The sequence below is a fragment of the Melanostigma gelatinosum genome, assembly GCF_949748355.1.
Source record: "Melanostigma gelatinosum genome assembly, chromosome: 18".
Lineage (NCBI taxonomy): Eukaryota > Metazoa > Chordata > Actinopteri > Perciformes > Zoarcidae > Melanostigma > Melanostigma gelatinosum.
In genome coordinates this window covers 11,226,551-11,242,589 of record NC_136651.1, presented here as the reverse complement: position 1 = coordinate 11,242,589, position 16,039 = coordinate 11,226,551, and the positions used below count along the sequence as shown (strand labels likewise).

General features: G+C 40.7%; 2 protein-coding genes across 2 annotated transcripts; one reads left to right on the top strand and one right to left on the bottom strand.

Moving 5' to 3' along the window:
- Positions 1-669: 669 nt before the first annotated feature.
- morn5 (MORN repeat containing 5) lies at positions 670-10,589 on the bottom strand (the record flags this gene model as incomplete). Its single annotated transcript, XM_079289404.1, has 5 exons — positions 670-788; positions 7,118-7,249; positions 7,670-7,781; positions 10,290-10,437; positions 10,543-10,589. 5 exons carry the CDS (start codon positions 10,587-10,589, stop codon positions 670-672), a joined length of 558 nt encoding a protein of 185 aa, XP_079145530.1.
- Positions 10,590-10,770: 181 nt separating this feature from the next.
- Positions 10,771-15,799, top strand: ndufa8 (NADH:ubiquinone oxidoreductase subunit A8). Its single transcript, XM_079289281.1, has 4 exons — positions 10,771-10,955; positions 12,157-12,320; positions 14,296-14,461; positions 15,303-15,799. The coding sequence occupies exons 1-4, from the start codon at positions 10,905-10,907 to the stop codon at positions 15,438-15,440; spliced, it is 519 nt and encodes a 172-aa protein (XP_079145407.1). The 5' UTR covers positions 10,771-10,904; the 3' UTR covers positions 15,441-15,799.
- The last annotated feature ends 240 nt before the right edge of the window (positions 15,800-16,039 follow it).

The window sequence follows — 16,039 nt, the reverse complement described above, 5'->3', positions numbered from 1 at the left end:
GTTTAGGAGACAATGGTCACATACTGCTCATCTCAAACATTACATTTAGTATCAAAATATGACATTGACAATTGAACTTTTCACTGCGATGTGAAGCCTAAATTGATATAATCTTACTGACACATAACATACCTCCATTATATTATTTTGTATATTATTTATATCTTTGCATGCAGGAAAACCTATTGTCAGGATTTGAATGTGCAATAGACCCCTATCAATCAATCAAAAAAATATTCCTATCTGGGATCATAACAACTTTTTTTGGACAGTTGGTATTTGACTTTTCACCCCGCAGAAAGTGATATTCAGTCATAAATGCTTCTTAGTAGACCTGCTGATGACATCAGATGGAATTAATATAAATATAGTATGTTTGCACAACCAACAACTTAACTCAAAACAACATAGTGCAGTGTCATAGGCATTTGCTTCTGCATATTCCTTTTGAAACTGGTCTAAAACACACATATGGAAATAAAGATGAATACACTGACAGGCACAACTTCTACAATATACTGTATATAAGGAGGAGTTTTGAAAAAAGTAAATAATCACAACATAAAAAATACAGTATGAACCTAACCTTTTGTTTTTTAATTCATTTTATACATCTTAAACAAATACATGTAGAACAAAAGCAGTTTTAATAAGCTATTCATAAACGCCTCAGTTGATTTTGCTGGTCTCTTCCGGTCCAGTTGCAACAGACTTTTCACGATCAACGCCAACAACCTCGTCCCACGCTTTCCGACAGGTCCGCACAATCCACTCATGCTCGGAGTCAACTGTTGGAAAGATTTCAATTTCAATTGCTTTGATGTGTGTTAATGGTAATAGAAACAAAGTATGGAGTGTACATATATATATATATATATATATATTGTATGTATATATATATATATCTATATATATACATTTTTTAACAGCACAGTTAACAGTGTTTAACACCCATGATTAAATGACAATAACAATACAAACCACAGATTGAGGTGTGAAGGTAAAGCGTTGAATTGAAAAACTCCAATAAGCCTGCATAATTAAACCACAGGTCATTCTGTGTGTGAGGCTGCAACGGTGAAGTGCCATTCAAGGCTCGGGTAAATTTGTCAAATCAAGATAAGCCTGACAATTACGAGAAAATAACTTCTCAGAGCCACTTCAGACACCAATAAATAATAACCCCCAAAAAGTGGACGCCAATTTTTTTTAAACCGAAACGACTGCCAGAGGAGCTGATAATAAACCAGTTTTTCATTGTTAAAACTGAAATGAGTAGCTAATTGCGGGGGAAGTGAGCTTTCTCTGGAGCGCACGCATGCAGCTGCACGCACTTGAGCGGCGCGCGGGCCTCACCCCCCAGGTTCCACTGCGCGCGGGGCTCCATTGTACGGGGGGGGAGCAGGTCTGCAGCTCTCGGACTGATTGTGTGTAATTGCCAGGCGTCAACACCAACAGCCACTTCAAGTATAAAACGGCCCGCTCCTCTCTGTCTCTCCTCTCTACCTGGTTCTGATCGGGAGGTCAATTGGACGTATACCGGACACGCGGACAGCTGCCACGCAAACAGTCTTTGTAACGCATTTGAGAAGGTAATTACTGAAGCACATCGTTACGTTTCGACTGACCTCAATTAGCCACAAACCACAACCTTCGCTAATGATAATTAGATTGGGGGCATTTTCATATTTGCTGTAATTCTGCCCTCTTGAGTATATAGCAGCGTTTATCTCGGGATTCATGTCATATGTAATTTGAGTTATTTGAGGGCACAGGTGGCTGGTATTTGTAGGTAATTTCCTGCAATCCAAGGACAGCAGGACATGTTTGTGATTTACCAGTTTTTGCAAGTCAATACATTTAATTTATAGACCATTTTCATCTTTTCTGTGATTAGGGATATTGCAGTTAGACTGATAAAAACAGAAAAAAACATCAAGTCATATTATGGTTCTCTCAAGTAAAGATACATTTGTAGGGCAAATTTCAGGGAAATTATTCACCTTAATCGTGAATGGAGTGCAGCACATACACGCTTGTTTTTGAAACCCTTTTCTGGTTGATATCCATCTCGACTGCAACAACCTGCATGGACGACCTTTTTTTTGCAACGTACACAGGAGAGAGTGTGGAAGCGATAATGGCACCTTGTTAACGTCTGTTTATCTTAATCCTTAAAATACACTCAGAGGGAAAAGTGTTTCCTTCTAGCCTAATGCTTGCGAATTAACACACACACACACACACACACACACACACACACACACACACACACACACACACACACACTTAAGAAAAAAAAACTGCTTTCTTGTACCTTTAGATATTTGCATAAGACATGATTGCATTCTACTGGATATGGTATTAGTAGAAAGAGAAAAAAAGGAGCGCTATGACACTGTCACAACCTGCACATTTTGTGGTTTCTGAGTTCAGGCACCACAGTGAAATCACACTTATCACACTGAATGTGAAAGCTCAAATAAACATTCAAATATGTCTGTCTCCAATTCAATGTCTCAATGACATCACAGAAAACATCGGCGGTCTTCCAGTTTCTTTAGCTTTGAAAGAGAGATACTGATCTTCAAGAATATTAATCCATCTGTCACAGCTCACAGGATTAGCATGTGAATCCTGTTTCATGGGGATTTCTTTTTTGTTTTGTTTCTGAGAAAAAAAAAATGAGAGTTTGAGGAAAGGCAGCGTGAGGATATATGTTCCATTCCCTAAAGGGCCTCGGCTGATTTTATCTTCTGTGAAACACCTCCACTGGACGGGGACAAAGGGAGGGGCCGTGGTTTGGTCACCAGAGGTGTTTTCCTTGGCAGTGGAATGTTTTCTGAGTGGAACTCTTTCTGTGCGGGGTTTCAAAGGGAAGCGGTTATTCCAGAAACAGGAAAGTGCTACAAACAACATGGCAACACATGGCCCCTGCTGGAGCTGCTGCCGCCGCCGCTGCAACCGCAGACCTTTGCCAAGAGAGAACACACACGACTGACTGTGTGTGCGTGTGTGTGTGTGTGTGTGTGTGTTTGTTATAACAGAACAAATCAGTACGTGGTGGAGATTTGATTGTGCAGATGTGGCCTATGCTTCTTTTCCTCTCATTCTTTTTTTAATTGCAGTTTTATGCATCTATGTTTTATATTCTACCTTCAAAACTTGAGTAACAATCTTCATCAGCAATGACAAATTAAGTACAATTATGTGTCTGGAAGTTTGGGATAATAAAAAAAATAGCCTTCAAGAGTTGTTTGTTGATGTGATTTGTGTTTCAGGTTTAATCGTTTCATCGTGTTGAAATCTGTTGGGTGTATTTAAGCTGGGCTGGTTAGCTATGACACGTGGAGGTGGTTGTAAGTGGAAGCACATGTTTGGTGTAATGATCTCATGACACAATGAACATTCAAATAAAATAAAAAATTCAGATCATAATTCAAATCTCAAGCATTGAACTTCAGTCGTTGTCTACAAGCAGCGTTTTATGTTTTGAAATGTACCGAAGTATTGATTTGCCTGCGCAGTTCATCCACTATGCCAACTAATATGCTATTTGACAAGTAGTGTGCAGTGCACTGAAATGTTGTCTTGTGGCTCCTTTCAGATTCCCTGGTTTAAAAAACTGCAGTGTAATACAGAATGACAAATTGCTGTGGTAGTACAGGGGAGGTTGGACGCTCAGGAAGAAGGTTCGGAAGAACGTCAGCCAGAAACAAAGTCTGTGACCCCTGAATGTTCATCGTTCACCACCTGCATTCACTCATCACTGACACACGCACACACACACACACACACACTGCAATGTCACACACTCAAGACATTCCTTTCTTTTTGTCTTCTGTGTATTACAGGTGTCTTTGTATCCATATGACCTGTTTGACTCCTCGTCTGACAACTTTCTTACAGATGTTCTAAAATCGACTTAGAAGCACTAAGTCCATCATTCACACCAGGCGAATGCTGTAAACCCAGATGCAACTTGGAATTAAAGATATGAAATAAAGCATGAAGGTGCGAGTGAATGGCACATCTTTCCTTAGATTTAATCAGAAAACTAATTTAACAAAAATATAGGAAGCAATGTCCTGCGTCCGCCCAGTGGGAACGTATAACTAACGGAGGTCACATTTCTGACAAGCTATTGGTTAAAAAGACCATTTTCTGGTAGAGTAATTTTGGTCGACGCCCAGTGATGCCTCTAATCTGTGTAAATGCTTCCTGGTCCATGCCCAAAACGAATGAGTCAAGTGAAATACATTGGTTTTTAAAGTGCTGAGCAGGCCAGAAAGTTACATTCATTCATGTCTCGCTTGAGAATACTTCGACATGTGGAAGAAACCACCAACCCTACAATTATTGGGCCTTTTTGAAGTAATTGTACAAGGTAATGTGAAAACAGGATCAGTACAGCATGGATGTGTTTCAGTGATCTCACATTTGAACCCTGTGGATATCATCTGTGATGGGAGGTTCCTAATAATCCCAACTGACACACTTACTCTCACCACCCTCCATTTCCTCCATCGTGCCACATTTCTGCACAGGTCTCCAGTATTCTCGGCACATCGCTCCAAAGAAGCTCCTCGATGACAAGAAATCGGTTCAACTCCAAGTATAATCAATAACCTCTGGGGGAATATCAGCAACAGATCCTATTGTTTTGCTAGCATGGCTCTATGCCAAGGAGGGCTGTTTGTCCAAGTTAGCAACAATAACTGAGGAGGGCAGTTTAAACTAGATATGAGGCCTCCTTGTCCTACATCCACCAGTTTGTACCGGCCACATGGGGAGCTCCTTCCTTGTTTCCTTGCTGCAGCAAACGTCCCCTTCTGGGAGGGTGACTCTTCCCCGTGTCCCATCATCCCCGCAGTCCTCATCCTGGGCGGAAGCCATGAGGCAATAAATTCTGTCTTCACACCCACTCTGACAAATGTGCCTTCACCTCCAAGGGTTGAAAAATAAAGCCATACCGGATACAGGAGCATTCTTCTCAAGAAACGCGCATCAAGACAGGAGGGACAGCGCACATATGGTAGTTTGTGTTTGCGATATATAAGATATGAACAGGCACGCACCAATTAAATAGTTCCTGTTGGACTCCATAAAACAGAGAGTCAGAGTATAATTGGAGTGTTTAGTTCCAATTCAGTTTCATCCCAACTTTCCTCTTCTCTCTTTCTCCCCGTCACTCCACTGATCAATACCAGAGCTGTAATGGTGATGAACAACCCGCATCATGGAAAAATCCCAAAACATATTTTTGTCTTCTTGCACATGCACATCTGGCGAGGATGTGGATCTTCTCCTCTGTTTCCTTCTCTCTCTCTCTCCACATATGTTCATGAGAAACGTGTGCTTTTAAAACTAATCTGTGTTGCAAGTAGCTCATCTGAATGCAAATGGTCTGCCCAAAAAATACATTTTTACCTTCGGGAGCTTATAAGTCATACCTTAAACTTCTGCCAGGAATCATATATCTTGACACATTTCTAGATTTGTGAGGTTAAAAACAGCAAGATTCATCACCGCTGCACTGTGTCTGAATTCTTTAAATATTGCCTGATTTGAATGCTTCCTGCATTTCCGCGATTAAAAGCAAAGCGTCATGCACGTTTGTACAACACCCCCATGCATGTATCTGTGATCAAAGCTGTTTGGGCACTGCAGCACGTGTCAGATAAAAACGGTAATGTCAAACACAGCAATAAAACTGGACCAGACCTCGGTGAGCCAAAAGACAGGTATTTAGAATGTCATTCATTACCCGCTGCCTAATTCACAACATTGTCCAGTGATGTAAAATCATAGGAGACATGACGAGCAGAGGATGTCAGAATTTGGGAATTCCTATCTGGACACCTGACAGATCACATTCACTTCAAATCAGGAGCTCCAAATCTGGGCACCCGTTCAGTGGAAAAATGTGTCTTGAGTTTTCCACTTTTGACAAATGACAAAAGGGAGAAAAAAAAAGTTGCAATAGCCTGAGGAAGCATGCTTATCAGATGACTTGTAGCAATAATCTTCCATCAGTGAATCCAGGGATAATCCATTTAGCATCACTCCATAGGTTCATTGCTATCAAATCTTTCCCATATGGCCAAATGCTTTCAGAGATGCAGTTATTTAAAAAAAAAAAAAATGGGCAAAGACAACGGGACAAATTCAATACAAGAGCGGTTGCATGTTTCAAAGTATTTTCAGTAAGGCCTTTTCTGCGGCCTGTTCTTAGAAAGGTAGAGTTGTTGAAAAGTAGACATCATTTTACACAGAGCTACTATCTTGTTTGACAAGGCAGCAGCAATAGCTCCCTCACTACTAATTTGGCTGATTGTACGACTTTTAACTCTTGAATCTTATTGAGGTTTTGGCCTGAGAGGGCATTACTTTCCTTGAATAGTTCAACGATATCAAACAATGAGTGTGGCAGTCTACACTAAGCAGACTTTGTCCAACCATTCGCTTGACCATATGGTGCAAACTACAGCTCACACTAAAGCAGGCTCTGGAAATATACTGAACTGTTGATCAGTGGCGCTTCTTTATTAAGTTACTATACAAACATATTTAATATACAGCAATCTATCACTGACAAGGGGCTTTTTTTTGGACATAAAACTGTGCATCGTTAATTTAAATTGGAAATTTCTGTTTGCTCTTGACTTTCATCTTTCTCATTTTCTTTGGCACAAAAGGCTAAGATGCCTGGATATTACTCAACGCTCAGATGGAGCCAATTTGGCCTCAAATTAGTGGGAAAAAGATGTGCGCACACTACAGCGAAGTAAGCCGTGAAACATGGAGGTACAATTTTGATTCATCATTTCCCTTCATGCCTCTTGGCATGTAGGGCAGCAACAAAAGTCTTCCAGTTATTTGATGTTTTTGAATTTTGAAATTTGAGTTTAATATCTGGTTTGTAGTTCTTTTGTTCACCTCACAGTAAGCCCATAGCTTACAAAATATGTCCAAGTTGGAAGGTATCCATTATTTAGTGGCAAAGGATTGTTCAAAGGTAGGGGTTACATGTTAGAGGACACATCTCCTGTAAGCCAGTCATCTTTGGTGTCACAGGGCTAACACAGTGAAAATAACAGGATATTTACTGTCTTACCTGCATTCCTGAGGAATCTGCCAGTGTAGGAAGAGACGACTCTGGTATTGGGGTCATAGAAACCATCCCCACAGTCGTAGCATCCATCAGGAATGACGCGTGGCGGATGAAGATCAGTGAGCTGAGATTCTCCTGTATGAACAAAACAGTTGTTTTGTATTAAACGCCGATCTCACGGTGGTTTACAACTGCTAACAAAAGTCATTATTATTGTTATGATGTGTTCAAATCTCAGCCCTTTCTGATGGCTCTAATGTTTCCCCCGAGTTAAAGTGTCATGTGAAATGCTCATACGTTTAACGTGATGGGAAGTTTCTCTATTTGTCAGGTTAGTGATGTATATAGATCATAGAATCAATGAACACCGTTAGCTGATCTTTTGTTTTTTTGTGGTCTGTACTGTTGAACATAATGTTCGTCATTTTAACGGCTTTGGGTGTGTGTTACTGTTGTTATATTTCAAGCTAATTTATGTGCGATGTCAGAGAGTGAAGAAACCACTGTCATCGGACCGAATGAGCGAATACACAAGCAAGTAAATGAGTTTGCAACCTGCAGGTCTGAGTCCGTTGCACCTCTCACTGTAGAAGCGCCTGTCGTGTCCATCACAGTAGTCCCAGTCCTTCTCCTGGTACTGCAGACCATCAGCAAAGACAAGTGATCCCTTGTGAGGAAGCACAGTGGTGAAATCATCCTCATTCTTCAGCCATAGACTTCGATGGGTCAGATCACCCAAATTACCAAAGAAAGCACAAAAGAAAAAAAGAAAAATGTCACTTACCTCTATGGTGTGTTGCCATGAAGATAGGTTCAATGTTATGTGCCACAATGTCATGATATTTACATCTTCTACCACCTTTGTACAATGGAGTTTCATTTGTGCTCCTCAAAGAAAAATACACACTCAACAGGCGGAACAAAGAAGTTTTCTTTGGGGCTGTGTCTTTGGCAGAAAGTAGCTCCTGTGAAAACTGTTAAAAGAAAGGTCTGGGGGTTATCCTGTCCCACGTACCCCAGACATGGTTTCTGGAGAGATAAGTTGCTGTTGAGGTTTTCAAATGTTTCTTCTCAGGGCTTTAAGCGCCACAAAATAATTGAAATGTTCTTCCATTGTCTTTGTGTTAAGGCGGAAATCTTCGAGATGGATATCTCAAAACCTCAGCAGATAAAACCCAAACTGTCTGCATAGATATAAACCACTAGGGGGAAGTGGAAAAATATGTCCTTTGGGGCGAAGTGTGTGTGTGTGAGTCCATGTTTTTCTGAGGAATGAAATAACTGTTCAGTCATTTTGCAAAATGTGGACGCATGACAACATTTTCACTTATCATTTGCAATCATGAAAATGCCATTATTTCTTGTACAACATGTACATTTTTAGGTGCTTATTCGCCGGGGCATTGAGAAGACCCACGTTAAGGGGGTGAATTTGTAATTTTGACAACTGGTGTGTGATAACACACACTATAGATTCAGCGTTGTCTTTTCTATATAGACCTTTCTCACAGCAGACGTTTAGACATTGCAGGAGATGCACAAGTTTAGGTTATGACATCAATGATGCTACAGCTCCACTGAAGTGTCCTATCACCCCATATCAGTGAGCCAGCATGCACAGTACCGGGGCCCTGGAACACCTGTGGAACTCAGCCTTGATCATTGTTATTAATGACACCTGTGCTTTTCCTGCTGTACGTGTCAATATGTCTGCAGTACAAAAAAAAGTTCAGTTAACTTGCATGAGACGTCATTGAATTTTTACTGGTAATCTTATTCTTGTTTAGGGGTGTAACGCTACGCGTATTCGTATTGAACCGTTCGGTACGAGGCTCACGGTTCGGTACGCATGACGAACCGAATACGTTTGAAGAAAAAGAAAAAGAAAAAAAAAAGAAATTCTTTTTTTAAAAACCTTTATTTAACCAGGTAGTCCCATGCATTGAGATTAAAAATCTCTTTTGCAAGATGTAAGTAACAATACAAGATGTAAGCAAGATGTAAGTAACAATACAAGATGTAAGCAAGATGTAAGTAACAATACAACATAACATTAAGGAGCAGTTTTTTTTTATGCTTATGTGTTGCTAAGAAGACACCCCAGAAGATGGGTCACTCAGGTATAGTTCCATCATTGTTCAAAGTCAAAGAATAACTTTATGACGTTAGTTGTAATGAATCAATATATTTTAAAATCAAGTACATTTCTCTGGCATTTATAGTTTTCTACTGTACCGAACCGTACCGAACCGTGGCTCCACTGTATCGTACCGAACCGAACCGTGAATTTTGTGAACCGTTACACCCCTATTCTTGTTGTATTTTAGAGCACTATTTGATAAAGCAAATAGTCAACCGATGACCGGAAGTTACCATATTTGGAATGCGGAGGAGTGACGAGGGTATACGGCTCTGGTAGCATGGTGGCATGCTCCGTTTTCTAGTCTATTTGACTCTAAATAGGACCATAATTTGCGAAAAATAAACATCATGCTGTGTTGGAGAAGATTTGAAACTCGCGATTGAGACCATAAACTCATGTTTACTGAGGTAATGAATCAAGTGAGAAGTACGGGCATTCTCTTATAGACTTCGATACAATCTGACTTGTTTTTGCATCCGGAGGAGTCGCCCCCTGCTGGTCAGTAGAGATAATGCAAGTTTTAAGACGCTTCCGCATCGGCAGAACGAGGTTCCCGCCTGCAAAGGAGATGTGCAAGTTTCCTATAAGCTACCAGATATAGTTACAGTCTGTTTTGGTCTGTTTTGATTGGAAGTAGGTTTTATTGAACTGACATGGATGCAAGTGCAGAGTAGTCTGGGTCACGGTTAGTCATGGTTCAGAACTGCTATCGTTTCAAATGAGCCGCAACTGAAATGATGATAATAATTGGAGTGATCGCTGTTGTGGCAAAAGCCCATGAAGGATTGCATCAGAGGAGACGTGAAGTGAAAAACAGTAGAGAAACCTAATAACTACCACAATAATGGTGAGTGATTGCTAAAAGGGACCAGATGTAATATCAACTATAACCAATGTGAAACACACAGTCATGCATGTGGATGCATATAGTCTGACATGTACACACACACACACACACACACACACACACACACACACACACACACACACACACACACACACACACACACACACACACACACTACTCCTCACCTCTTTAGCTTTGCCGTTTTCCCAGGTGGCCTCATATTTACTTCCATTTGGAAAGTGTAGCACTCCTTTGCCATGAAACATCCCCTCTTTCATCTCTCCCACATACTTGGTCTCTGTGGGAAACGTGTACTCTCCTTTTCCATCCATCCTGAGGTGGAGAAGAGGTGGTCACATAGCAAAGATAAACTGAATCAACCATGTTTCATATAATTGGTTATCCTGCCGTCTTTAGGGTCATGAAAAATACACTTACTTGTCATTTTTCATCTCTCCTTTATAACTGCTTACGATGAGCTCCATTTCTACATTTACTTGCAAGCTTCTTCTCAAAATAAACAAACAAGCACAACAAACTGTTTTAGCAACTGGACGATACCGTACAATGGCTAAGTGTCATGTCACCATGGCAACAGAGCACCAAAGGAAGCCTCCCAGCTTTGTCCGCGCACTCGATTGCGTCATCAGAACGCGCCTCCGAGCTGACTGCGGCACCAAACCAAACTGACCTTCCTTTTCGCGGCCTCGTCGCTCGTCCTGGTGTCAGACGAGGACCTTGAATGTTTTGCGTTTAAACTTCTGCGTTTTGTTTCATTGTACACACACACACACACAGCCATGTCCACAACGCTGAACTTCCCGTCACATGAGGAGCTGAAGGTGGACGAGGTGAGCGGCGGTTATTTTCTTTAAGCTTGACTGGAAATCATAGCAAAGGCAGAATATGCTAGCTAACTAGCCGCTTGCTAACTTAACCTGCTGTCTGGTTCAAAACAGGCTCAGTAGTCCATAACGTTTGCCATTTGTGTTTAATTCCCTTTGCAATGCTGAGAGTTAGTCGGATAATCTAAATGTATAATGAGTCCACCAGCATTCATATCTGCAACTAGCGATTGTTCCGATATCTACGTTGACAACATTAGCAGCATTTTTTTCGCAGTCTTTAAAGCCCGGTTTATAGAGCTCCTATATAATTCCTTATGGTCACAGTAACTTTACAATGTCTGCCTCTAAACAAAGCTGGCCGGTTTGTGTCAGCAGCAGTGTTATTTGACACATTGATCTTGTCCTTGGAAGTCAGTTGTTAGCTGGCAGCACTTTGTTGTCTTCCAACACTAATAAGGCAACATCACAGATCTAACAAACACAATTCGTGCATGTAAGCTACAAGTTTCTTTTAAATTCAATATATTTAGAATTGCACTGTATTCGATGCTATTACCTCCCCACTTGTAAACCTTATGCTATTGTGTTATTGTACATGCGAAGTGGTGTTGTATAGCCAAGGACATAGTACATTGTTTTACTTTAGCTAGCTTTAATGCATTTAATTGCATTCACACATTCTCAATATTGATTATCGCGTGTGAGACTAGACTTTGCTTAAAGCACAGTAGGCATTTTGTAAAACATTTCCATCATATCTGTCCTGAAATTCCCATCAGGGGTCAACACAAGCCATGCACCTGACAACACTCCTGTAGTTATTAAATAATTTAAAGAGATGCTGGACAGAATTACCGGTATATATGGTTGTCCTCCAAGAAATAGCTCAGACCTCATAGCTGTCTCTTTCATAACGGTCTATTTTTCATTGTTGTTGTTCTAAATACACAAGTTAAACAATAACCACAACAAAGCAGGCTCTATGCAAAATTTTAAAAGGTGCACGTTTCACTATTTTAGCTAGCCTAGCCGTTTAGCTGCAGTCTCTGAACTGGATTACATTGATCCCCAATATTCAAATCAAACACATTCTTTCAGCTCTTTTAATGGGGTCACTAATATCAACACATGTCAGGATAATAATCCTGTCTCTCAGAAAAATGTCTTCATGTATCTACTATAACTCTTATCTGTTTCTGTCCAGATCAATGTCTCCTCTGCAGTGCTTAAGGCTGCTGCCCACCATTATGGCTCCCAGTGTGACAAAGCCAACAAGGAGTTCATGCTCTGCCGCTGGGAGGAGAAGGACCCCAGAAAGTGTCTAGAAGAAGGGAGGAAAGTCAACGAGTGTGCGCTCAACTTCTTCAGGTAACTCTCACCCAGGCTTTTCAATCTTTTTGCCGTCAAATACTCCTGATATATATATATATATATATATATACATAATGTCTGAAACAGTCTTTCAAGAAGGTTTACACATGGTGTGTGTTTTCTAGAGATTTAGAACAAAAGAGTTAATTAATAAGAAATGTAGGAAACGGTAAATATACTAGAAACCTACTGATTAGGCTGAAAATCTGAATTTTTTAGCGATGAAGGCTGCCACAGCGGTGTCATCTGCAAAGGTTATGCTCAGCGAGTGATTGAAGATGTGGCTGAACTTTGGAGCCAGCTAGAGTTTGAGAGACCATTTGAGTTTTTGTATTTTGTCCTCTGTGAGCGACATGTGGGTAGAAAATGAGCCCTGAAGTTGCAAATACTGCTGCTGGACATCTGTTGTTCTCTTGGTTATAGTTATTACGTTTACACAGTTTCCTATCCTGCTACTTGTTCATCTAATACGCATTCCATTCTATTGGCTGTTGGCGGAAGTAGGATGTAGATGCAGATGCAGATGCCAGTCTTCCCTTGCAGAGTATAATAGTTTAGTTTGCAATTTAACTCTAATTCTGGTAAGGGTAGCTAGTTCAGTGTTTGTACTATATGCGCTGAACTTTAAGTGAGTATTTGTGGCTAAATGTTAAGTTTTCTGATTTTCTTGTTTTTAAGAAATTCCGGGTGCGATGGTGTCATTAATGTTCTGAGGTGTATCTTAATGTAAGGAAAGATGAGTGATTAATTAACAGACAACTTGTGAATACAATAAGAATGCTCCACAATACCCGCAACAATAAAAGTAAAATGGAGAAAAAGGCCCTTTTCAAACCCTGCACAGTGAGGTAGTATATATTATAAGTAGGACCAAACTCATTGCAGGAGGATGTGATGGTAAAGGACATCTCATGCTCTTTTTATGGTGAGTTTATGCCTCATGCCATGACCAAACTGAATGTATAACAAGGAGAAATACCCACATTTTTGGTCAAACTTTAAATAACTTTCCTAGGATGTTCCCAGTGTTTCTAAAGTTATTTTTTATTGAGTAAGTTACTGTGTTGCAGTGCTTATCTTAAAGCTTTGGGATAATGCTATCCTATCGAGTCAGTATTTATTCCCACAAATCTTTTTCCATAATTATCTTCACTGTACTATATATTAACTTCATTTAATACAAATCTAATAATGATTGTTTTTTTCTGCATTTTGTTATTGAATGAGAGTGAGTCTCTAAATAAATGCTTTTAATATTGAAATGAAAGAAAAAACAAATCAAGTATCCACAACACCTTTATGTAATTTCTCTGTGCCATTTTATTTTATTAAACAATGATCTAAAGAAGAAAAGGGTTCATTTTCAGAGTTTATTGTGTCTATAAAACTGCCCTCGGGGCTATTGGGTGAAGTGGTCTGGGGTTCCTCACTCTCAACTGCTGCGTCTGTGTTTACTGAACGTTTTGCACTGCGCTTTGCCTAAATCCTGATCTGATGCCCATGCAGCAACTCAGATGCTTTTGTGTGTGTGTGCCTGCCTGTCTGTCTAAAACAGATTGTGTTTCTGGTTCTCTAAAACACATGACCTCTAATTTTAAAGCCGAAACAAACAACCGACACTCTGACCCCAAAGATTAACTGAGAGTTACTGTGAAAGAGCAATACCTGTAATTATTATAATGAGGAAAGAGTTGGGGGAAAAAAAAGCTGTAATTGCGCCCGGGACCTGGTTTGATTCTTAGCTGCTTCTGGCAACTGCCAGCAAACATTAGAATAACTTAAATCACTCGATCAGTTAAGAAAGTTGTTCTTATGGAGACCGTAAAATGTTTTTGTCATAATCCTCAATTTATTTAAAGTCTTTGACATGAGTGAAGCGTGACTTTTCATTCGTTTTTTGGACTATTACCCCAAAAATATTTATTTATTTATACACATTTTATTCTGATTCTGTTTGCACTCTTCCTCGTAGGCAAATCAAGGGCAGCTGTGCCGAGTCCTTCACGGAGTACTGGACCTGTCTGGATTATTCAAACTTGGCAGAGCTGCGGCACTGCCGTAAGCAGCAGCAGGCCTTCGACGGCTGCGCCCTCGATAAGCTGGGGTGGCAGAGGCCCGAGCTGGGAGAGCTGTCTAAGGTGAGCCATACGAGGGATTGACTGCATTCACAATGGCAGCAGCTCGCTTGATGGGCTCTATTCTGGCTGATTATGGGCTGTGCAAGAGTCTCTGATTGTGTCTGCGTCGTGGTGTCATTCGGCCGTAGTTCTGAGCAGACAAATCTCGCATTTTGTGTTGCTTTGTTTTTTCTTTTCATAAAATTGAGCAGGAAACAAAAGAACAAACATTTGACTTGATGTCACTTAGAAAAATGTCCAGGTTGACTGTCCACCAAGTTTCTCTGGTTGCTCAGCTATACAACAAATTGAAAGACTTGTGTTTGAGATGGTGGAGACCAGAGCATGTCAGGAACGGAGGAAAAGAGTAAAGGAAGGACAGACAGACCTGACACAGAAGTCCCACACAAAGTGCAAAGTAAGGGAAACGCAGGCGGAAGGATGAAAGAGGCTGTAAATCATGATCTACAACAGGAAAAGTCTTTTTGCTCATTCTTTGTTTTTACCAATATGTTACAATTCCCTTCCATGAACAAGCACACCGTTAAAGTTTTAAGACGAAAACCCCAGATGATGACAGAGACCTGTCGATCATACGGTAGCCATGCCCTAAACCTAAAGCATACATGTCCTCTAATTGGGACCAACTATTGATTGACACCAGTTAAGAATTCTCACTCAGGTAATACATCAAGTGAGAAGTAGGATCTTTTTCTCATAGACTTCATTCAATCAGCCATCTTTTGCAACCAGAGCAGTTTCCCCCTAATGGCTGTTAGAAGTTTAAAGTTTAAAGAAGGATTTTGGAGCGTTTACACTGACTTCAATGAAGCCCGTGACGCGTGTGTCTTTTCTTTCGTAGGTGACCAAAGTGGAGACCCAGCGGGCCCTCCCCGAGAACCCCTACAAGTCTAGACCACGTCCGGAAGCCAACCCAACCATTGAGGGTAAACTGGAGCCTTCCAAACATGGCAGCAGGTTATTCTTCTGGAGCTGGTGAGGCAGCGCCAGAAAGTCAGTCACCTTCCCAAGCCGTGTGATCAATGATACATCAGCATTACTTCAAAAGGTTTACATCTCTCTGGCGCAGACGGCAGGAACATGGATGCTGGTTTTGCCACCTTTATAAATGTGTACGGTCCGCGGGTTGGTTTTGGACAGAGCTTATGTCCTAACAGTCTCTTCATCAGCTGTACCTCCAGCATCGTCAAACAGTTTGACAAAGGAAGGAAGGAAAGATGGATGATTGTGTTAACAACGTCCATGAATACAGCTTTCTTGACCACTTCTGTAAATGTAATGAGTGAACCAATGCAACATGCTGTTATTGTTGTCAAATAATAAAAAGATAAATTATAATTCTGGATTTTAATGTCTTTATTGATCTATGGAAGACTCGGATGCCTTAAAAAAGATGTACATGTATGTCAGACAGATCAGCTATTTAGAGGTCCTGTGTTGCCAGACACAGTTCCTTCAATATCTGCAAATCGTAGGCACCGCCGTCGTGTTTGCACATCTGTGTTTTGTCAGAGTGTGTATTGTCAGACTTATGACGGGTGAGGTTGGAGGTCAAGGTTCAGGGTCACTACCTGCAGC